Source organism: Cygnus olor, chromosome 3 (genome assembly GCF_009769625.2).
Source record: "Cygnus olor isolate bCygOlo1 chromosome 3, bCygOlo1.pri.v2, whole genome shotgun sequence".
In the NCBI taxonomy this organism is placed as follows: domain Eukaryota; kingdom Metazoa; phylum Chordata; class Aves; order Anseriformes; family Anatidae; genus Cygnus; species Cygnus olor.
Window position 1 is genome coordinate 56542860 of NC_049171.1, and position 23738 is coordinate 56566597.

General features: G+C 41.7%; 2 protein-coding genes across 23 annotated transcripts in view; both read left to right on the forward strand.

Annotated features, from left to right (window-relative positions):
- NCOA7 (nuclear receptor coactivator 7) overlaps window positions 1-15450 on the forward strand; it is a 94028-nt gene extending 78578 nt beyond the window's left edge. For 20 of the 21 annotated variants that reach the window (XM_040550916.1, XM_040550903.1, XM_040550908.1 and 17 more), the window contains exons 11-16: window positions 5979-6126; window positions 10394-10519; window positions 10969-11121; window positions 11653-11748; window positions 12407-12480; window positions 13371-15450. In XM_040550916.1, coding sequence (XP_040406850.1) covers window positions 5979-6126; window positions 10394-10519; window positions 10969-11121; window positions 11653-11748; window positions 12407-12480; window positions 13371-13506 — 733 coding nt within the window. In that variant the 3' untranslated portion in view covers window positions 13507-15450. Of the gene's footprint in view, window positions 1-5978; window positions 6127-6959; window positions 7664-10393; window positions 10520-10968; window positions 11122-11652; window positions 11749-12406; window positions 12481-13370 lie in introns of those variants that run through there. The other variant, XM_040550920.1, reaches the window with a different exon arrangement.
- An 837-nt stretch (window positions 15451-16287) lies between these two features.
- HINT3 (histidine triad nucleotide binding protein 3) lies at window positions 16288-23128 on the forward strand. Of its 2 annotated transcripts, XM_040551493.1 has the most exons (6): window positions 16288-16481; window positions 16960-17077; window positions 18314-18383; window positions 19209-19335; window positions 21341-21406; window positions 22560-23128. In XM_040551493.1, the coding sequence occupies exons 1-5, from the start codon at window positions 16335-16337 to the stop codon at window positions 21386-21388; spliced, it is 510 nt and encodes a 169-aa protein (XP_040407427.1). In that variant the 5' UTR covers window positions 16288-16334; the 3' UTR covers window positions 21389-21406; window positions 22560-23128. The 2 variants fall into 2 exon arrangements, with proteins under 2 accessions (XP_040407427.1, XP_040407426.1); XM_040551492.1 differs by having other exon boundaries at window positions 16289-16481; window positions 21341-23128.
- Window positions 23129-23738: the final 610 nt, after the last annotated feature.

The following is a 23738-nucleotide window of genomic DNA, read 5'->3' on the forward strand; positions in this document are numbered from 1 at the left end:
TGTTCTTTTTCAGTGCTCTGTGTACCTACTTTTTCTGGCTTCTGGTTCCTGGATGTGGTTGTATCTATTACCAGGATTCAGTTCCTCTTAATGTAGGCTATCACCAGGGTATTGCTCCTGTAAACTATGTAACTCTTTTTGCTGTTGGTTTTGTGGCTCTTTGCCTAGGCTAGGACACCTGCAGGACTCCTGAATCCAGTACTGCGAGCAGAGTATTCCAGCAGTTCTCACCCAAGTGTCAGATACCAAACCAACACAATCTCATTCTTTTCCACGTAACCTTACTTTGTTTGTACATTCAAGGATTGCACAAAGTATTGCCATCAGTGTGTTAACGCAGAGCTTCTGCTCCAGAATTCAGAACCATTATCCCAGGGTCATTCTGCCAAAGACAAAGCACCCATCCTGCAAGCATGCCCTCTGCTTTTGGTTATTAAATATATCCTCCTGTGCTTGGCTGCATTGACATACATACCTGATTGTGCCCAGTTTACTAAACAGTGCAGTGGCATAAATACTCCACCAAGCTTTTGTCTTATACTGATTTTATCAGCAATAATTGTATTGTTTCTGCCAGACTTTTTTCAGGGAGAATATTTTTCTGATTGAAGAATATTGAGCTGTTTACACTTTCTTTTGGTAAGAAACAAATTGAATTTCGTTTTGTTTTGGACTGCAATTCCAGCAGCAGGAAAAACAATCTGTTCTGATGTGAAAAGTCTCTTTGAGTAGAAATTTTCTTGATTTATTTAGAATGGCTAAAATGCCATTTCTGAGCTACCTGTTATATGAAAATAATAAAAATCAGGACCAGCATTTTTATTAATTTGATTTTATATTATTTTTTTTGGTCCTTCTAATAGTGAGGCTACTGAAGCACTGGAGTAGATCACATTAGGGGTCCCTCCCTGGGAGCTCCCCACGGCTCAAGCATGTTACGCTGCTGGCTCTGGTGCTCTGTGGCATCGCCTGATCAGCACAGCAGAGAAATAAAGCAGAGAAAGAGTTTGCTGAGTGTTACAAAGCTCTGGTAGAGGTGTGCCTCTTTGTCCCCAAGGGAAAAGCCCTTCCTATAACAGAGGTCATCAGTCTCCACATCTGGAGATTTTTTAAAACAATTTAGGCACTTACCTGTAATGATTTCAGATGTTCATTTGGGGATGAAGATGTGATCTTAACACACATCCACTGCTGGAAATCTTTGTCTGTCAGCGGCACTTGTGATTTACTTGAAGTCACTAACTTATATTTCCTGTGTTATTCTACTTTTATGGATTAAATCATCGTTTGATGTCATATCAGATATTTTATGGAAGCCTAAGCACATGGTATTGCTACATGTCAAATCTCTGTCAGGAAAACATTTAAACAAAAAAATCTCATTTAAACAATTAGTTTTTGAATTAGTTTTGAGATTCCCGTTCTGTTTAATCAAGGGATATTTCAGCTGTTCCATTATAATTAGGACACTATAGTTGCAATAGTTATTTCTTTCATTACTGTTGTTCTTGCACAGTATTTACCCAACGCTAGGTTTCTCCCAAACTTTTAGAGCTGCCCCAGTATTTTAAGTTTTATCAAAAATCAGCATCACCTACCCAGACTTGATTCCCAGCTCTCTTAAAACTTTTAAACATAGACTGCATGCATAGAGATAATTCTTTAAAAAAAAAAAAAAAAAAGGCAATATCTTCTCTACTCTTTAATATAGTTCATAGCTACTATAGGAACATAAAGTATTTCATCATCACCGTTACTGAGAAATTTCACGTGGTGGTTGCTCAAATATAAAATCAAAATATGTATTGAGTAATTTGTCTCTTTCAGATGACTGTTGGTAATGTGCTCTTTCATTAATGAGCACAGCAAATACAATTTTTAGGATTCAGGTTGCTCACAAAGTGCTTAAAAATAATAACTCTGACTTTGCTGTCATGGTTTTTAAGTTATGTTCTTTACAGGATGAGTTTTCTACTGAATTTATAACCTTCACTGTAAACTTGTTTTATGTTTTTGTTCCCCCTGTATGTACATTACTATGGGTATATTTGTAAGCACCTTCACTTTGCTACTAAACTGTCTGTGGCAAGGGTGTTCCCCCCCTTTTTTTCCTTTTTTTAAACAGTATTCCATCTTTCATTTTTGATTTGCATCTCCTAGGTATTTTTTTTGAATGTTTCTTATTATCATCTTTTTGCTTTTGAATAATTTCTTTCTGGAGTGATTAACTTCAGGTTTCTGATCTTGGGCCTTTCCAAGCACTTTGTTTTATTGTTTTTTCTTGTTAGTACATGACACGCTCGTAAGCATGTGATCACCAGAACAGCTACTGAGATCTAGGATACATTTCTTTGCAGCTCTCAGGTTGGCTGTAAGAGAGTTTCCCAAGCAGTGGCTTTTTTTTTTTTTTTTTTTTTTGCCATTTGGTAGCTTGGAAATACCAGCCTAACATAATGTTACAGTTTTATTAACACAGAAGGGATGCTCTGCATCCCATTTCAGAACAACCTCTCTTGTCCAATTAGCTATTTCTCATTTTGTGTTGCTGCTTCTTAAATCTAGAGAGTCTGGATTTATTTAGCATCCGCCCATGGTAGAGGAAAACTGAGTTATAGAGTACTTAGAGAAACTGAGCATGTACAGGTCCATGGGCCCTGACAGGAAATCTTCTGAGTGTACTGAGGCAGCTGGCTGATGTTATTACAGGGCTGCTTTCTGTCTTCCTCTGAAAGGTAATGATAATTGGGAGAGGACCTTAATAACTAGGAAGACGAAGGCTGCAACCATCTTCTGAAAAATCAAGAACCTTTGGGAACACAGGCCAGTCATCTTCACCTCAGTCCCTGGGAAGATTATGGAGCAAGTCCTTGTGGAAGCCATTTCCAGGCACGTGGAGGGCAAGGGACAGCTGTTGTAGATTTACCAGAGGGAAATTGTGCTTTCCCAACCAGATAGCTTTTTCTGTCATGAGATGGGGAGCTCTGTGAACAAGGAAAGAGCAAACGGGGGTGTTAGTGAACTTAATCTCCTAGAGTATTCTCACAGCCAAATTTGAAAAAACGTTGTCTGGACAGGTAGGTGACAAGGTAGATGAAAAACTGGACTGCGGGGCTCAGAAAGTCAATAGGTAGTCAAAGTGGCAGCCAGGTGCAAGTGGTATTCCTCGGGGATTGATACTGTTCGATGTCTTCATCTAGGGTGTGGACAATGGGATAGAACACATCCTTGTCATTTTGGGGGGATGACACTAAATCTGGGATGTGTTCATACACCGGAGAGCAGGGCTGCCAGTCAGAGGGACCTCAACAAGGAGGCAGAACGTGCTGACAGAAGTGTCAGGAAATTCAGAGAAGGCAAATGCAAAGCTATACACCTGGGGTGGGGCAGCCCCTGCAGTGATGCAGTCTGGGGACGGGTGGCCTGGGAGCAGCTCTGCAGAAAAGGAGCTGGGGAAGCTGAGAGCAAGCTCAGCATAAGTCAGCGTGGCTCTTTGCATTAATGAAGGCTGGCTCCACATAAGGAAGAGCACAGTAAGCAGCTTGGGGAAAGTGGCTATGCCCCTCTTCTTTTGGGTACCTGGTTTAAAATTTAAAATAAAAATGAAGAAGGCCTTTTGCAGGTGCTGCATGCATCAGGGGAAATTAGACGTAAGAGGAAAAAAAAACAACATGGCATTGGTTATGCATGGAGCAGGGTGCGTGGAGAGGCTGTGCAAACTCTGTTGGAGATTTTCAAAAATGCAGAAGGACAAGACTGAGCAAGCTGCTCTAACTTGGAAATTAGCTCTACTTCAAACAGAAATTGGACTAGGTGCTCTCCAGAAGTGTCTTACTGCCTAAATTTGTTCTGTGATTCTGTGATGGGAGAATGAATGCTGCTCTCCTACATCCACCTGCATGAGCATGCTTTCCAGTCTTAGCAAGGCAACAGCAGCCACTAGTTTTATTGCTCTCATGTTAGTGTTTGTAGGAATTAGGTAGCTAACTTTCCAGAGTAGGATTACTGCACGTGAAATACACAGTGCTCAAGTTAAATGCCCTTTTCAGTTAAAACTCAAATTAGTTAGTGAGAAGATTGTCATCCTGCTCTTTCTGAAGCATCTGCAGAGAAAGCAGAGAGGAATGGGGCATGCTGTGTCAGCTATGGATGTGGGAAAACTGCAATTAGAGGAAAAGATCTTAACTAAAATTAGATCATACAGCTTTCAGAAATGTTCCATATTTCACTAATGTTAGATCTATGCAAGTTCGTAAGCAGTCACGCGGCTTCTTAGAAAGTGGGGGGACCCCTGACAGTGGGGAGCGAGAGCCTCCTTTAGCCTCTTCCAGGCAGTTACCGGCCGGAGCGATCCAGAAGGCTGATTGCTTGTGCGTTGCTACCTTGAGCGCTCTCATTTGTGTGTGTTGTGCAGAGTTACGAACAGCAGCTGAAATTTTGGCATTGTATACCAGCGTTAGCCATGTTGCTTGTTCTTGGTGAAGGGAGGCTCTTGATGCCTGAGAAACTAGTACTAGGTGTTCACATACTGCAGCTGTGTGTGCTTGGGTGTCTTACAAATGTTTCATGGGTACAGTTCTTATTTGATAACAAAAATTTAAATTCAGGAGAGGACATCTAGTAGCCAGGCACCACAGAAGCATTTCTGAATGTTTAAAGGGGAAGAGAAAAAGCTGATGGCAATGCTGATTTGTTCCTTTTTTTTTTGTGGTTAGGAGGACATGAGGCAGCAAAGTCGATCCTTTATTCTTTGAGGGTAGTGGAATTGGGCATAAAATCTGTTGAAGCCAAAGTGAGTCAAGCCCCCAGATATCACTTTTACTAGGAATTAATGTAGCCATCATGAGCAGGCAACCATTTTAGGACTATCGGTTCTGCAGTTAGAACTGATGTCAGACTCTAGCCCTTACTGGTAGGAGTGTAGAACAAAAAATATAGACTTAATTGTAAAAATACCTGAAATTATATTTGTGAACAGCATCCAACAGTTTTGAAATGGTGTTTTAAGATTACTCGTATTGTTTATGCATATCCTATAAATCCAAGTAACATGAAATGTGATAGGAAAGTGTCTGGGATTCTCTAAGATTTTAGTTGTTTTGTTATTGACCAGGGAATTGCCAGGAGAATCTTTCTGGTGAATAAGTGAAGAAAAATCCAGTGTCAAAAGTACTTGCTGTCTTTATGTCTGCCCTCTTTAATTAGCATTTGATTTCACTGCATTCAACTTCTTGTACAGTGGATCCACTAACGTATTCCCGTTTGGACTTGCTTACGTTCATTTTGATTTTGATCTTCAGTACTATTTGTTGGAATAAAGGAATACGATAAATGGTTTCTTTATAATTTGTTCACTATTCATTATGGATGTTGTCAGAGAACATCTCTTTAAAGAAAGTAACTGAGACCTGACTACATTTATGAAAACACATACCCTGCTGGCATTATATCATTAACCAAGCTGTCAGTAATGGCTCGTTTTCCTTATGATAACAGAATGAAGAATTGTGGTGCGGTTAGCGTCTGTAAGTTTTAGAGGACAGCTAGAAATGTGGTGTAGACTTTATTGATGATACTTTATGGCTTGTTTTATGTGGAAGGTCAAACTATTTAAGTGATTCTTTTTCTGGATTTAACTTTTGTGAGCATGATCTAGTACTAAACCAGTGGACTTCTTAATATGAGTTGTAGGGGACTGGCTTAGTCTTAGCTACTTAGTCTTTCAATGATGCTTTGGTTGTGTTTATAGCAAAAGAAAGAAAAATATATTGCAGGGAGAGAAAGCAGAGAAACCTTGAAGTGCTTCAGGCTGTTAGGTAAAAGGAGCTATTGCTTTGTGTGGTTTGCGAGGGTGGAAGTATGTGGGTATCCTGTGTGTCTGGCTGTCCCCTTTTGTCCTTGGGCGACATCTCTGTACTACGTGACAGTACATGGTTCATGGATTACTGAAAAGTGGTTGTTTTCTCCTTTTCTGTTTACAGGGTGGATCACCTGTACACATTTTTTGTTCAGTGGTCACCAGAAATATATGGGAAGGATGCCAAAGAGCAAGGTTTTGTTGTGGTAGAAAAGGAAGAGCTTGATATGATAGACAACTTCTTCAGTGAGCCAACTACTAAAAGCTGGGAGGTGAGTGCTTTCCGTGAAGCATGTTTGTATCAAGTGTGCATCCTGTTAAAAATCTCAACACTTGCTCTCTTAATGATTTTATGATGTTTCTTTATAACGTTTGTTGCTTCTGGTAGAAGCCTTCTCAAGGCAGCTGTCTCACAAATGTACTCATATTCCTTCAGTAATCCTTTCTTCTCTCCCCAGAAATGGCAGGCAACCAGCTAACAGTTTTCTGGCTTGCAACTAGTAGAAGTTATGTAAATATTTTGGTTATGTTATGTTAGCCATTTGCAAAGCTATACAGACACATGTTGTCTGTGTTGCTAAATTCATACTGTATTTATATGCTACTAATAAATTGTCCAAAAAGCATACATGCATGTGAACACCAGCACAGTTTGAACACCAACAACTTGGTGCTTCTTGAAGTGGATTGGTGTGTGATGTTGTTGTTAGACCAGACCCTTGCTTCTTAGGTGCCCACGGAAGTTTAAATGTTAGCTGTAAGATGGACAGGTTTTATACTCAGACTTTGGCTTTTTCATCTGGGAGCTTTTGCTGTCAGTTTTAACTACTTGGTGTGCATGTGTTTGCTACCTGTCTGTTTTTCATGCGTATAAAATCTAGTTTCTAGGGAAAATAAGCTTGTGTATGTTTTTCTAATGATATTGATGAACCCTGAAGCACTTGCTGTGCTACAGATGTGTGATAAGTTAAAAAATACATATAATTTCCTAAATGGGAAGTAGCTTGATGGTGATTTTTAAAGTGATCTGATTATTAGTCTTAAACTTGTTCAAAAAATTCTACTGCCCTGTTTTTTAAGCATTTCTGTTTTCAAAGGATGCTAAAAAAAACAGAACTCAGGAATGGAGCTTGTCATTCGAAATGTAGCAGCAGCATCTCTGATCCTAAATAGCTTTTATTTTTACAGTTTTGTGGTTTCTTGATGGTGCTTTGTGAACTGCAGGATGGAGAAAAAAAAGTCTTCAGTCCTTGTTTTGTTCAGAGCTGAGTGCAGTCATATATTACATTTGATTTCACTCATCGGTTGCTATTTGTATGTCCTTAAATTCAAAATGAAGGGGAAGGACTAATGATCCAAAGAACAAATGTGGGAGGGATCCAGCTGCACCGGGAGCCTGTCTCTCATTGTTTTATTTAAATATGTATTGGGGGAAGAATTGGCTGGAAATCGTTTTAAGGTGTGTCTCTTTTGTTTGTAATATATTCAGGCTTTACAAATTCAACGTAGGACTGCCAGGAAATCCCTGGTGAAAGCCCAAATTTGGGCACGATTACTGTGATACTTTCACTCTCCCTTTTGGGGAAACAGAAAGTGTGACTGTAGAGAAGCATATAAGCAATTTTATCAAAGTGTGTCATGGGCAGTGGCTGTCTGTCATACTCGTGGGCAGGAGCTCTTGCTGCTGAAGCACAGAAGTACAGTAGACACTGCAAAATAAACTGGTAGATGATGAAAAGGCAACAAATGTCACTGAATATTCAAATTCTTTACTGTGCTAGACCTGACCAGGAGGAACCTTCAGTGAAGGTATGTTGAACTATGTCCCTATTTAAACAGCATGGATCTGCTCCAGCACTTCTGTCCTAGTAAAAAACATACGCTGTTCTCAGATGAACTTTACACAGACTATTTCTGCCTCAGGTAGCTTGCTTTCTCCTTCCCATAAAATCTTTAAAAGATGCTGTTGATCCAGTTTCTGTAGTTGTTGATTCTTTTCATTCGCTTTTGCGTGGTCTGTAAATACCTGATTTTGCATCTCACTCTTTTTGCAGCTCTTGAGTGTGAAGTTGCTGCAAATGTGTGCTTCAGTTACAGTGAAAAGAGCTGCATTTAGAGACTAAACAGGCATCTGCAGGGAAGAGAGAGCTTTTGTGTGTATTTGGAGTTGGATTGCAGTTTACAACTGAGTTAATAGTTCTGTGGTTGCCAGTATCTGTAAGTTTGGTTGCATTTTCCCACAGGTACCTGTTGCTGTTGATTTACTGTGATGCGCCACCCCCCAGCCACCAGGAAGCCTAGAGAACAGTCTTTATAAGAGGAGTTTAGGTACTTCTGATTTAAAATGAAAAAATATATATATTCAATTTAAAACTAATAATGGCCCGGGAGATTAGGAGGGAAGAAGAAACATTCATGAGGTGGAGAAAGAACAGGGCTAAAAGCAGAAAAACCCATTTTCCTTTAACAGTTTGAGGAGGGGGGATTGTTTTGTGGTGGTTGGTTTCTTTGCTTGTTTGTTTTAAGTTGGCCTAATTTTGCAGTGCAAGCCTTCAGTGAAATTGGCCATGTGAGAAATGCTCTAACAGAGGGTTCCCTCCCGTCTCTGAAGGGCCCAGGACTGGCTGAGCATGGGCTGGAGGGTCAGGGTGCGGCTGCACGGCTCTTCCAGCACCACGGGCAGAAATACCAGCGCTGCCTGGCTTCACGGGGGCACCTAACTTTAATCATGCAGGCTGGGTTTTGTCCTCTTTTCCGAACCCCTGACGTGGATGTTGGGGCACCGGTGGATGAACGCGGGCTGGATGGAGCGAGCACAGTGGAGGTGTCGCTCTTGTCCCACTGGAGCTGCTCGGCGTGGCTGGCAGAACCAGGGCTTCGTCCTCCCCACAGCGAGCTCCTCACAAGTCCTGGTCCTACTGGAAAGCCCCCTCTGTGCTTTGTGGTGTGGCTAAACCTGCGTCTGGGGTTTGTCCGCTACATTTCTTTCTCCCACCCCACAGGGCAAGTGTGCGTAAGGCCTCCGGGCGTTTTTGGCAGTTGGCAGCTCCTGCAAGTTCCAGCAGCGGTGGCGAAGGCGTGGGGGGGGGGTTGTGCAAGTTTAATCCTTGGGTGCAGTGAAAGATGTTTAGAAACAGTGTTAGTAGGAAGGTATGTGGAAGCCCCCGCAGAGTGCTCCTCAGCCACATTTTGAGGTTCCTATTCCAAGATAACTGCTGTGGTAACAAGATCATGGAAGGAAGGTGATTTAAGGGTTCCCAGTTGTTTTCTAGCTAAGGCTCCTTCCTTCCCCTTTTTTTTCTCGTCAGCCCCATCTCTGAGCCCTTGCTGCTGCTTCCTGTTTGCCATGGTGGCACCGGGCCCTAAACCCAGCCAAAACCCCACGGCTGTGTGCAGCGTGCCTCGTCTCACCTCGCCTGCAGCCCCGTGAGGTGCACTGGAGGATCAGCAGCTTTCCCTCTTGCCCAGGCCCCGTTTTGGCACCTGTGGCCTGCTGCAAGTGGCTCAGAGCGTGTCCCCGTCTCTCTCAGCACGTTGTAGGCTGCTGTGTACTTCTACGGACTGGGGGGTTAAACGTATGGACTTGCCTTCTCGTTTTGTTTTCAGCTTTATAGGAAAAGATCATGTGTGGCCTACCTCTAGTTGTGGGAGAGAAGCCTGTGCTTCTGTTTCACAAGTATTCGGATTCATACCTGAGAAGTGTAAATATTGACTGACCTTTTAAAATATTATCATGTGTTCTCCACATGAATTCTTAAGAAAATGAGTAAATAAAAGTTTTCTAATAGTTGATTATTTTCAACAAAGAATGTTATAAAGACCTTGACTATTCCGAAAATGAGTATTTTAAAAAACTTGCAAAAACTGGATGCTGGGATTTTTACTCAGTACGTTTCCGGCATGATATAACCGCAAAATATCTGTTAAAGTTGATTTATGTTTGTAGCTCTTTGCTATATTGCTTCTGTTTGAGCTTGTGTGTACAAAAGGAAAAAAAAAAAAAAAACAACCACAGGAAAAAGCTGGCAGTTTGGAAAAAAAGGGAAGTGAAATTTTAAACTTTTTTATATTCTCATGCATTAGCACCTGAGAAAATAATCAATATTTTCAAGTAGCTGCATGAAAGAAAACAAAGAAGTTTGTGTCCTCATTTAGATTCCCACAAGGAGAAGATGTGTGTAGTGTGCCTTGGAAGTCGGTGCACTTTAGCCTTCTGACTTGGGGCCAAGTATGTCTGAGACTGACCACGTGCTGTCACCTGCTCACCTCTGTGTTTATTAATCCCAAAGGACCCCACAGTAGTGGGTGTTCCCTGGGGTGTGAAGATGTTCTGACCATGCTAGCCGTGCTGTCTCGTACCTTGCCATTTGAGAATTTCCTTACTAAGGTTGCCTGTGCTGGATGTAACCATTCTATACAGTGGTTTTGTTTCATGCAGTATGACAGAAAATGAGCATGTTGTTTAATTAATTTGCTTCAGTGAAGGACTGACAGAATAAGAGCTGTTTTTCAGTTTGGACCCTTGTTATCTCGCCTCAGATCATTACTGTAGAAGAAGCAAAACGGCGCAAGAGTGTTTGCAGTTACTATGAAGAAGAAGAAGATGATACTTTACCTGTCTTAAAGCATCACAGCGCACTCCTGGAGAATATGCACATAGAGCAGGTATGGCTGGAAGAAAAGCAAGTTACCTTATTAGGTCTGGTGCTGTCTTTGCTGAGTGTGGGTCATTCTACTTTCTGGAGGTAATATCGATGCTTTTTAAGAGTTTGGAAGATTTGTGCAAGGTCCTGCTTGCTGCAGCACTGGCTCACCTAAAAAAAACTTATGTGGAGTTTGAGTTGTGATACTGAGGACTGGTAGCTTTTTCAGTGCTTGGAGAGGGGGGTGCCAGTTTTGAAAACTCTTTTACAAGTGATGTGAGTGCAGTCAGCTGAGCTTGGAGTACAAGGCCACGTGCATGTGGTGGAGGTGTTAACCTGATGGCATCAGCTGCTACCTCAGCAGCATTTTTTTGGATTCAGAAGCCACAGCAGAGAGGGAATTGTCTGTAAGACACTACCGGTGAGCTAACCTGTTGAATATGTAACCATTTCTCCCTGTTCACTGCTCAGCTTGCCCAGCGCTTGCCTGCAAGAGTGCAGGGATATCCCTGGCGGCTTGCATATAGCACACTGGAGCATGGGACTAGCCTGAAGACTCTGTACCGTAAATCAGCATCTCTTGACAGTCCAGTTCTCCTTGTCATCAAGGATATGGACAACCAGGTAAGGAGTGTTTGTGGTGCAGGGGTTGGACTGAAAGGGCAACATTGTTTAAAACAAAACATGATGAAGTGCTAACCATGCTGTGTTACTGAAGTAACATCACACTGCAAGAAGGCGGTGGTGTTTTCTTTTATTCTATTTATATTTTCTACTGCTTATACTAAGCTTACGGGCAGGAAACTTACATCAGCACTAATAGAAACAAAACCCCATAGTTTCATAAATACAAGTGCTCCTTTTAATAGTGCCCATGGAAGTATCTTCCCTAGGTAACTCAGTTAACAAGCTCTCACAAATAACGGAGGTCTAGTATTTCACTAGCTCCTAGAGTCATCATTCCTGTTGCCATGTGTCTTTTAAATTGAAGGATACAGAAGATTTGCAGGACTACTTGCTCAGTTGGTGTACTGCATTAGTTGCTTCTTTCAACATGAAACACCAGCTCAGGATGAAATACCAGAAAGTATTTTGAATTTATTTTTCTTGAATTTTGCAGTTCTCAAAAACAGATTAATCCTTTTATTCTGACAGATTTTTGGAGCATATGCTACACATCCCTTCAGGTTTAGCGACCACTACTATGGCACTGGTGAAACATTCCTCTACACATTCAGTCCAAATTTCAAGGTAAGTGGTGTCCGATTTCTCAAATTATTTTGTTGGATTCCACATCTGAAACATTTATGAGAAAATTTTATGAAGGCAGCATATTTGAGTTTAGAAGATGTGCCAGCTGTTGATGAACGCAGTTAATCACTCATTGCCTCAGTGCAATCCTTTAAACAAAAATGGCTGTAATTATCTGAAGTGCTGAGAGGACAGTCTGTGAGGGTAAGCAGAGGGCTTCAAGCTGATTGAGGGGCTGAAGTAGGGAGAAGTAAGGAGTCAAAGACTCACCTTGGAAGGCAGTGATATCAGGAGTAGCATATAATTTCATGCATGCTTAGGATCACAGTGATGACAAGCTAGAGATGAGAGTGCCACTGAAATACCCCTTCATGTCCATAGCTTGTATTTTTCAGTATTGAATACATTGGCCGTTTTTAACAGAATGCCTGTTGATTTAAAGATGCAAGTAGAATTTTAAAAATTACTAGGGTGTCTTGTTCCTGGTTTAAATACCTGTTGTTCCTTTTCTTTCCACCTCTTCTTTCTCCCCCTTCAAAAAGAAAATAAAAATTAAAAATGACCGCACGAAAAATACCTTCTAAGAAGTCAGTCCCCAGTAGTTTTAGAGTGCCAGTATCCTCACAATCCAAGTGTATTTGTTTCCTCCCGCCCCCAGGTATTCAAATGGAGCGGGGAGAATACCTACTTCATCAATGGAGACATGACCTCCCTGGAACTTGGAGGTGGAGGGTGAGCAAATGTTTGGTTTTCAAATTGCATAGCTAGCTTTATTTTATCTTTTAATGAGAACAGAGACAATGGTGGTTGCAGGAAAAACTAATCAGCAAAATGGCTGATCTTAATTCTAGTAAATTGTTTAGGACAGATACCTCAGCAATCTGATTTCTGTTACAGACCTAGAGCAATCTCCATTGCTTAGAGAGCAACTGATGTTGGGCAAGTAATCTTTTTTGGGGGGAGGGAGGTTGACAAAACCAGATGTTTTGGATAGATACGCTGCTCATTGCTGAAGAGGTTTGCCTCTGGAAGATAATCTGTAATGGCAGTTTTGCCATAAACTTCTAGGGTTTCTCACATGGTCCTTGTTAAATGGTTGTTATTCTGTTGCTCCATAGAACAAGGATGCAGACAGTGCTTATTCAGATCCCAAATTTCAGAAGTCAGTGGGTATGAAATCAAGGACTAAGGCCATGCAACTAGCTGAAGTTGACAGCAGGCTGCGCCATGCGACATCTGGCCATGGTTTGCATTGGGGGTGCATAAACACCTCTCCTCCTAAACTAGGAAGGAGCCACATCCACAGCAAATGTGCCGGGGAGGTGTCCCTGATGCCTGCGCCCTGGGGCAGTTGGGCCTCGGCCATGCCCGAGAGGCTGCTCGCCAGCAGCAGCCAGAGGCGGTGGCGCTGAAGGTGTGCGCTCAAGGCTCTGTTCTGCTGCGATAGCTGGTATGAACAAAGCCAAGCTTACTTGGAAGTGCTTTGCCAGGGTTAAGCCCTTCATGCTCAGTCCCAGCGGTTTTCAGAATCGCCTTGGTTTCTCCATATCGCTCCTCTGTAGCTTCCAGTTGTATGTAACTGTGACGTATGACCTGAAACCTGATGTGTGTTTCCTTTATAGTGGCCGGTTTGGTTTATGGTTAGATGCAGATTTGTATCATGGGCGAAGCAACTCCTGCAGCACCTTCAATAATGACATCTTATCTAAGAAAGAAGATTTCATAATACAGGATGTAGAAGTATGGACATTTGAATGAAGTACTTACTGACTGCCTTAAGGACTGGATCCATTAGGCACTTAAAAAGTAGAAGGTGCGGGCTGCCTCACAATGTTACACGCTTTTTTCTCAAGTTGTACCAGAGCATGACTACGCAAAAAATAACCAAGGAAAAACAGAGCCGGTTCTGAGAGGCAGTAGGAGACAGAACAATAAAAGACCAGAGGCGTTTTTTACTCCCTCCTCCAACATTCCTCCATCAGAGATATGATGCTTATGATAACGTTCATGGTGTATAAATTGAAAACTTCTGTAACTGTGAAAAAGATACTGTGGGAAAACTATAATTGTCTAGTACATTCCATGTGTATTTATGTTCAGTGTACAAATGCTAACCAAAAATAAAAGGTTACTTCACCAAAATCTACAGCATACTGTTTGCCATGGAAAAGAATCAGAAGTAGGTGTACACAGCACTTAAGGGAACATGTTTTTAAAGTCTTTTTATTTATTGTTATTGTATAGCAGATTTTTTTTGTGAATGTATTAGGTATGATTTTTTTTTAATGTTTCAGACCTCAATTTGATAAATAATTTCTATTCAGGTAGGTTTCTTAGGCATTGGCATTTATTCTGAATCAATTTCTTTGATTTCTGGAGTTAATTTTTATATTATTTTGTACATGAGATTTGGTTTTCATTTTACCCTAATAAGAGGGTTTGTTTTCTGGCAGAAACACTTGAGTGCATAATTCTGGTTTTCTCGGAGATGAGGGGAAGGTGGTTAGTGCTTCTCATTAACTCTGCTGCCACGTTCCTGTTAACAGATTACTGTTTTGGCAGCGTATGGAGACACCGGGCAAACTGCCACCTAGTATAGACTGTATCAGCTCTGGTGCAGTCAACAGAATTGGGACAGCATGCTCAGAGCATCTGTCCTAGTGCTATGTGACTGTTTATGAAGGACGTTTCTAAGAGAGGATTGTTTTTCTGTATTACCACCAAATGAATCAAAATAAACCACCCACTGTGCTTTTTTTGAGCATTTCTTTACAAGTTGAATAACTGCTTTGTTAAGGAGAAAATGCAATCTTAAGATTTAGAGAAGAATGATATTTCCCTAACAGGCCAGGTCATGTTAGTGTAATAGTTGTTTTCTTAGTAATTAATATATGACTTCCTTCCTGAAAAAGACTTGAAGCAACGGGCTGGCTGAGGATTTGACATGCAAAGAAATTGTCGTCTTTGTTTTCATGAAATAATTGGATAATTTTCTTCTTTCTCCCCTCAACACCAACAAGACTCAGTGTTACAAAATTAGGCTAAACTCTAAAAAGGTCAGTACTACTAAAATTTTGGCAAGTAGGGAAAGTGTGACAGAGGACTGGCAATCTTCACTGGTTTCTAAAGAATTCTGCTTTCCAGTTAAGCTATGCTTTTATTTACACAATCCAAAGCTGACCGAAACAGCCTTTGTGGCTACGCTAGAACACTCTCCTGCCCCGTTAGTCTCGTATGCGGGGTTGTCCTGAGAAAGGCAGGTTTTAGAAATGGTAGTGTGCTTCCATGCATTAAACAGTACAACCTAATTCTAGAATATCATTAATGAAGTAATACAACTCAGTTTAGTTACTGCTCTTCTTTTTTTTTTAAATGTATTTAAAGAAAAAGAAGCCAGTGGTTTTCTTTCAAGAGCATTAACAAATCTTAATTCTGCACAGAAATTTCACAGCCTACAACCCATGCTAGATACAGCAAGTCTGTACCATGATGCACGTAAGCTTTTCACAGTTCCCGTCTACGTGGTCTACTACAGCCGTAAATGAACTTACTGGTGATGCTGTAAAATATTTTCCCAGTTGCTAGTAGCATAATGCTTTGAAGATACCAGAAATATCTACTAGTTTGCTCTTTTTATGGTGGCAGACCACTTACTAGTTTAAAAAAAAAAACAGAAAACGAACAAAAAAAAACAAACAAAACCCCAACAACCCCATGCCCAAGTTCAGCATTTTCCATACATTTCACTGTTGCTCCTCCAATGTACGCCATTATATTATACTTGTCAGAGCATATCTAAATGCTGTGTTCTATATTCAAAGCAGTGTTGTTCAATCGGAATTCTGTGACCCTTGAAGCTATGAATATTGAATATATGTAATGCAGTGCTATCACAATATTTTCAATAAAGGAATTTATGCATTCAGAAACGTGTGGCAGATCCTTTCCTTTATTCACAGCCCTGAGTACGTTTTTAAAGATGAAAGGATCTAGCTTAAGTTACAGGTTATGCTGACCAATATCGAAGCCTCTCCCCTCGAGAAGAGCATTCCAGCAATATCATATTTCAGAAACGTTGTAAGAAGCGTTTTGTTTTTTGTTGGGTGGCATCTCCTCGGATGGGGCCCTGTCGTGCGTTCGTTCCCTCAGGGGCAGGCTGTATGGAGAGGTGCGGGTGCCCAGCGGTTCTCGTGGCTCTCAGCTGGGGCGATTGACGCCTTTCCTGTTCCTCCTGACCACCCTGTGAGCAGATATCAGAGGTCTGCACACATTTTTGTACATTTTTGTACACAACATTGTTGTATGTGCCCTTTTTATACTGCCCAAGTGTTTGTGTATTTTTCCTTCCAAGCCAGACAAAGGCATAAAGCTACCTAAGAGCACCGTGTTCCTGGCTTTATTAACGATTTATGGCGTGGGGAGAGGCGGCGTTAAGGAACCGCGCACGTGAAGCCAACATTTGGGGGCCGGCGGTGGCTGAGGGGAGGTCGGGCGGGGCCGGCTGCGGCCGCCAGGGGGAGGCCGCGGGCCCGGCGAGGAGGCCCCGCCCCGGCCGTTGGGAGGCGCCCGGCGGAGGCCGAGGAGCCATGGCCGGGGAGGAGGCCGCGGCGGGGGCCGGGCAGCTCGGGGCCGAGGGGAGGGAGCCCGGCAGCGGCGGCCCCGAGGGGCAGCAGTGCGTCTTCTGCAGGATCGCCCGCCGGGAGGAGACGGGCACCGCGCTGCTGCCCTGCCAGGTGGGCCGACGGGGGGACGGGGGGGGTTGCCCCTTGGGTCCGTGCCCGCCGAGGGCCCGGCACGGAGCGCTGGGGAGAGCTGGTGTGTGAGGGGAGGGTCTGGCTTGGACGCGGGGGGCCGGAGTCCTCTGTGCTGCCGTGCAGGCAGCCGTGAAACGCTCGTCAAAGGAGCGAGCCCGTCGTTTGTACGCGGTGGCGGCATAGGTAGTCACCGGGCAGCACGTTTTGCTGCCAGGTAGTGAGAAATCCTGACCGCAGAAAGTCAACTGAGACAGCAAAGCGTGCTTGTGGGCCTCCTTGGAGGTAGCCTCCCAAGGTACTTTGATGTAGCTGTGGAAAAAATAAATAAATGTATCTTCAGATTTCTGCCCGGTGTTTCAAACGTAATACTGAGTATCGCAGCGACACCGGGGAAGATCACCTTTGTTACCCAGTGTCCTCATCCCGATCGGCCTAACCTGTGTGTATTCTTTTTCAGTACGAAGACCTTGTCTGCTTCAGAGACATCAGGCCCGGTGCCCCCCACCACTACCTGGTGGTGCCGGTGGAGCACATGGGGAACTGCAAAACGCTCAAGTCCGAGCACATACCCATCGGTAAGGCTGCTGCGTTTAACTTGGAGGAACATCATTTTCCACAGTCTTAGGCAGTGTGCTGTCAGGTAAATCACAGCCTTGAGCACTGGCTGTGGCTGTGAAACACCAAAAAAACAGGTGGTGTGAGTGAGTGTGGGTAAGGACGTGCCCTTGCTGGCACCTGGCCTGACGCTGGTGCTGTTCCGGAGTAATGCCGTGCCAGTGCATGAAGCCTCTTCTGTGTGCATGGAGAGCAGGTGTCTCTGCGCTTTGTGGGAAAGGCCACTCTGTTTTTTACGTTATTAATGTGCTGCTCCACTGCATTTTCTTAGGTATATATGTGGTTTTAAATTATATGGAGAAAAAATGAGATTTCTGTGAAATATGTATTTTATAATGCGCTACATCATTTTTCAGGAAAAGGGATAGAGAAGAAAGAAATGGTGTTAAAATAAACTTCAATCACTTTTTAAAAGACAAGATTCTAAAGTATATAAACTTTGTGTTGAGAGGTTTTTTTTTTTTTTAATGAAAACATTTTATTACAGGTGATGCAAAAAAATCATTATAGTTGCATGCTGCATGTTTTGAATCATTGTATTTGACTTCTGAATGTAGGGTAGTTTTCTCCAGAAACAGCTTCTGTATGTGTTTGGCTTCAAGGAAATTCTTTAGACTTTTGCCTTTGAAGTTTCTGTATTAGGATTTTTTTTAATTTTTTTTTCCAGCGATAAAAGCTTTGTCCCAGTAATAAGTAGGACCGAGTGTTTTATATCTAATTCTTGTTTTATCTCTGAAAGTTTTGCTGTGTAGAGACAAAACATGGGAATTAGTCTTCATCATTCTAACAAGTCAGTGTTTGGTGGTAGTGGTTTGGTTTTGGTGGTGGTGGTTTCTTTTTTTTTTTTTTCAATAAGGATATGGTGATACCATGGCTTTGGTCAAAGCTGTTAGAATAGTTCCACACTTAAAATTCTCATTAGTTTGGAAATCAGTACAGTAGTGATTTTTCATACCAAACTTTGCACAACACTGTCTTTGACAATCTTTGTTTGCGTATGAGCTGAGTTCTAGTATTTATTCTTTGGGAGAAAAACAAACAAACAAAAAAAACAACATGAGTTTGTGATCTGTGTAATCATTGTTGAAGTTAGTTTTTGTTTGTGAAAAATACCTGCTTCAAATTACTTGACTCAAAGACATATAATGGGTAAAATATTACTTAAATGTTAAATGAAATGTATTTGTATTTCATAGTGAAGAGAATGATGGAAGTTGGAAAATCTGTCCTCCAGAGAAATAATTTTAATGACTTAAATGATATAAGGTATGTAATGGAAGCCTTCTGTGTTTGTTGAATATGTTCTCAACTCTTCAAAATGCTGGTTTTGAGATAGTGTTAATGACTGCAGTATAATTTATTGAAGAAATTGGAGTTGCACTGACTTACCACATGACTTGTCAAGTCACGTGTGCTGGCACTGAATATCGACTTTTTTCTGATCAATGTCTAGCGCAGATTGCATTCCAACTCCAATTCTCTCTTCCTTGTGGGATAGGGAAGCCACTTTATACAGCTTATCTAAAGGTCTGCTCCTTCATTACGTGCTGAATATATTCTCTAATTTCAGCTTCCAGGAGAGGTAAACTTTGTCCTTTTAATCGGGGCACTGCAGCACTGTTTCAGTCATACCTGCATTCACTTAATTTCAGTGCTGCTACCTTTACTATAAGCCATTGTGTTTGGTTGCCAAACTGAAGTGAAATGTAACATAGTTTAAATAGTGTAGAGTAGAGGGAGATGGGTCTTCCTGTTTAAAATAGGTAGAAACTACGTTAATCTAGTGGCAGTTGACTTTCCAGCTGAAAACTAGATATGACATATCTAAGGAATATCCTGTTTTCTACTCCTCATTTTAACACAGTGCATCTTAAATAGAGAGATGTGAAAGAAGAGGTTAGCGGTCTTCTGAAAAAAATTCTTGAGAGCATAATGAAAGGAAAGGACGTATTTTTTGTTCATGCTTTTACATAAAAAGGAACACATTTTGAGTTAAGTTCTTAATTCACTTGATCTTGTTAAAAACCTTAATATGTTCCACTTTCTGACTTAACATCACCAGTGTTTTTAACCTGTTTTCCTTTTCTGAAGAATGGGTTTTCACTGGCCTCCATTCTGCTCAATATCCCACTTGCATCTTCATGTCCTGGCCCCAGCCAGTCAGCTAGGATTCTTATCCAGACTGATTTACAGAATCAACTCCTACTGGTTTATCACGGTAAGTGTAATGCACGTGAACTTTCTGTTAGGGTTCCCAATTGCAAGCTGAAAACGTCATGTCTTTCCAACACTTTAACTGTGTCTAAAAATAACACTTTAACTATGTCCAAAATTCTTTGAGTAATAATTGTAGTAATGACAGAAATAACTGATTAACTTTTACATTCACTTTTTGAGAGAATACAATAGTAAAATTTAACATTAACGTTTACGATTAATAGGGGAAATAGAGCGACAATAACATTAACAGCAAACAGTACAGTAGTTCTGGATTTAATGCATCGCTTAGGGTGATGTGATATGCTTCTGACTACACTTTGTAAGTATTTATTCTTTTATGTGAAAGGGTTATATTAGAGGGTGAGGGGCTGTGTATCGTACACGCCTTGGTTTATCCAGCGTAGGTGCAAAACATGGCCACCTAATGGCTGCTTTTGTCAGTTCATATGTTTTTCTTATCTTGCCATCCTTAGACTGAAACAAGTGTCTGCTTTACAGAACTAGTCTTTGTACTGATCTCTGTCGGTAGAGATCAGGAATGAGGTGGAACTGGCGCTGACTAAACCACTGCTTGAAAATCTCTCTGGAGGACTAATACGAACTCTCTCAGCTTTGACTCATCAGGAACCTATGCTTGCAGCGTAGCTCCAGCATCCTGGTATCATTGGACAACCCCAAAACAAAGTTGCTGAAAAAAAGTCTCTCTTCTACAGAAGAATATAAAAAGCCTCTTAAAGAGGAAAAGCTTGGCTGGGAGGGGGGTACCTTGCTGGGGCTCTCAGCTATCTCGAAACAAGCAGATTGCTCTGCTGTGTAGCAGAGCATCACAGACATATTTGGGCCTCCAGAAAACTGTAGCTGTGTAGTTATACTGCTTACTGGTTTGGATTAACGCAGAGGGATCCATACCAAATTTGGCTATCCAATATGGATGCAATTCAAAAGGTATTTTGTCCTGTTGTCAGGTTGGAAAATGTTCTTGGTTTTTGTTTGTGGTTTTTTTTTTTAGTTATAAGGGCTTGAACGTGATACGTATTTAAGAATGTAAAACAAGATTCAGATAACTTCATTTTCAGTTGCTCTGTGCTTATCTAGCTTTATTTGCAAAGGAAAACGTAGTAGCTACTTAACACCTATTAAGTTGTTGCCATCTGAAGTAGCTGATTGCATATTTACTATGTGTATTAAAACATACTGGCTTTTCACCTTTTAACTTGGTTCCTTTGGAGATCTTAGTAAGACCTCAAGCACACATTCAAATTAAAAGATTAATCCAGTGGAGACTGGTGTTTAAATAAATAAAAAACACCAACAAAAAAACCTGACAGTAATGTAAACTGATTTCAGAAGCACCCAGGTGAGTCTCCATATCCTTAATTTGGCCTGCTAGAACAACGGTGGCAGGCCTCCTTCTACCCCGTTCCTTTCTGAGGGTTGGTGCTGTCACACACAGAAAATATCACTGTCCCAGCTGTGTGATAGATGCATAAATATGGCCATATGGAGAGAAAAGTATGTGTGAGCATAGTGACCTAACCAAAGAATGAATACTTGCCTGATGACACGAGCAGCATGTGAGTGCTCTCCATCTCTCAGTCGTGTACAACTGGTGTGCGGTTTGTTGGTGGTGAGAGGCCCCAAGACGCTGCTCTGGAGTGTCTCCCAGAGAATTCCCTTCCTCAGAGCCTGGTTGTTCTGAGCACGGCTGTCTTCCAAGGTCCTTAAAACATGCTGCTTTCAGTACTGTTTCTTCGCTCAAACATCCTCTGACTGGCAGAGTTTCTTTTTCCTTTTCTGATCACTTAATGGGTGATGCAAATGTGGAAAAGTCTGCTGTTAAAACAATACTTGTATTTTACTTCTGCTGTTGTATGCTTTATCCCTAGAAGTGAAAAGTATATGCTCTGTTCTTCAGCATCACACTGTTACTGTTTTTAAAATGGATTTTTCAGTAAACTGAAGGTTCACTGCATAGTTAATGCATTGCTTTCTCTCTTTCATAGGCTGAACAACTGATTGAACGACTGCAAACTGAAAATGCTGCCAGTTGAAAGCACTCCTAGCCTTGGGTGACTAGCCAGTTTGTTCCTTGGTTTTGAACTCTGATTTAAGGTTGCGCAGTTTGTTGCCAATAATATAGCGGGGTAAAAAGGCTTAGTTCCTTACGAGGAAATACAGAATTTATAGCTGTCAACCTAATCCTCGCATTTGGGTACTCCAGAAGCCTGTGTACTTCTCTGCCAATAAGGCAGTGTATTTTAATGCTAATTTTAGGTATGTGTATGCATATATAATAGACACATACGTTATACATAGACACACACACATATGCAAACAACTTCTCCCAGTAAAATGCAGGGTATAGCAGCAGAATGTATCCTAACTACATCCTGTCCTAAGGAAATAAGTTAGTAGTAACAGCATGCACATGGTACCAAAGGTAATATTTGTTGTGGAATCTAGCTTTTGTTTTAAAGATCCATTGTTCTGCAATTGCAAGGAACATCCAAAATATTTCAGTTTCCATCTGTACTTGTATGATATGTTACCTATGCCTAGTTAGTGGTAGGTACCTTGCAGAAAGTACACTACTAACTTCTGGTGCTAAACCACTTTAATATATTACCTGTCTTACTTGCATGACAGTGACATTGTAAATGTTAATACAGTATGTGCCCAAGATGTGATAATGCTATAAAACATAGAATATAGTTTAATTGTATGTGTAAGTGATTGTATGTTGGACTGGAAGATTGTTTCCCTCTTATGTGCACAATATTTTTAATTAGTTACTGTATGTTTACAAAAACGTGAAGAGTTCAGAAGAATTGACTTAGTACACTGCTGTTCTGCATCATGGTAGAAAAGACATTTTGAGATTATTCTGATACTGTTCTCACATGAAGTCATTTGGAGATTACTAATGCCTTGGCTAAATTTGATTTCTAAATGAGGTCACGAGAGAAATGGGTCTTTAGTGCAATATGTGGCAGGCTTGCATAACAGCAGCCTGATTTGGATTTGGAAGAGCAGGGACTCAGCCCAAAATTGGAACACGCAGGGATTGCGTTCGGAATTGGTTATGGACCCTGCTGAACACTTGCCTTCGCTGTAGGACTCTAATCAGTAACTTAGAGCTCTGTTTTTCAATACCGTGTTAAGGCAGACTGTTTGGAAAGTTCACACTCCCGAAAACACGGAGTGGATTTTCTTTGTTCCCAGACTTGGTGCTCAACTATCAAGTGTCCTTGGCTGATGCACCCGGATGCAGCTGAGGTGGTGATGGTCTGTCGCGCCTGCAAGATTCCCCGAGCATAATCTTCTCAGTGTTTTCCACTGATCCAGCACCTCTTGCCTTAGCGGGACAGTGCGTTGTAATATTCTTACAGCAGGCTATACATCGTACTTGGGAAGATTCACACCCTCCTAAACAAGTGTTTTCTACCCAGAAGAGGTAACATCAGTCTCTTCTGTAAGAGCTTGTTCCTAATGTCATGTTATTCTTACTACTGGACTCTCGCGTACTTTGCGGTTTTAATTTGTAGTGTTAGCTAGGAGGAGTATGAATTAAAGGCACTGAACTTCGATTAATTCTGTGCAATAGATTAGGAGGCTTGAGTTGGTTCCTAACCATATGAAATATTTGAATGTTAAGATTTTTCAAGAGCTAATACTTTGCGTGTTCTGATTTGTAATTAATCTATGTAACTACATTTAACTGTAATATGTAATATTTAAAGTACCAACATATGAACTGTTGTCAAAAGGGATTAATAAATGGAACAAATGCTCGTCTTGGAGTGATCTAACCGTGCAGCCAAGGAGGCGTGCTGACTGCGGTCAGCAGCTGGGTGCTCGCTCCTCGCCCCTGCTCCAGCAGGATGGGGCAGAGAATGGGTCAAGATAAACACATTTTAATACGTGAAGGAAAGAGGAGGAAGAACCAAGACAAGTAATGTAAAGACAATCACTCACCGCCTCCCATAAGCAGCCTAGTGGCAATGGCTGCCCCAGCCCCCCAGAAATCCTCCCTGTGGTTCTTACCGCTGAGCATGATGTCAGGCAGGGAATAGCCCTGCAGGTCAGTTTGTGTCAGGTGTGCAGGCTGTGTCCCCGCAGCTGCTTGGTTTTGTGCAATGGCCAGAAGAATGGTGTGTTAACAGTGCTGCTTTAGTCACAGATCCCAAACAGCACCGTATGAGCTATTGTGAAGAAAATTAACGCCATCCCAGCAAGACCCAATGCACTGTCAAATGTATGCAGCAGGAAACAAGAAGATCTGCTTTTACATGTTACACTTGAGGAGGGTCACAGTGATGGCAATTCCTCAAACAAGCTCCAACCTGAAGGTGTATAAATGGAGCCCCATTTGTTACTGAGAGGAATGCTCAGTATCCCCGT

What these genes read in the sequence shown, in the direction of transcription:
- HINT3 (XM_040551493.1), top strand. Translation starts at nt 16,335, where the DNA reads ATGGCCGGGGAGGAGGCCGCGGCGGGGGCCGGGCAGCTCGGGGCCGAG. An exon ending in CCGCGCTGCTGCCCTGCCAG is followed by an intron (nt 16,482 to 16,959) that starts GTGGGCCGACGG and finishes ATTCTTTTTCAG; the next exon opens with TACGAAGACCTTGTCTGCTT. An exon ending in ACTCCTACTGGTTTATCACG is followed by an intron (nt 19,336 to 21,340) that starts GTAAGTGTAATG and finishes TCTCTTTCATAG; the next exon opens with GCTGAACAACTGATTGAACG.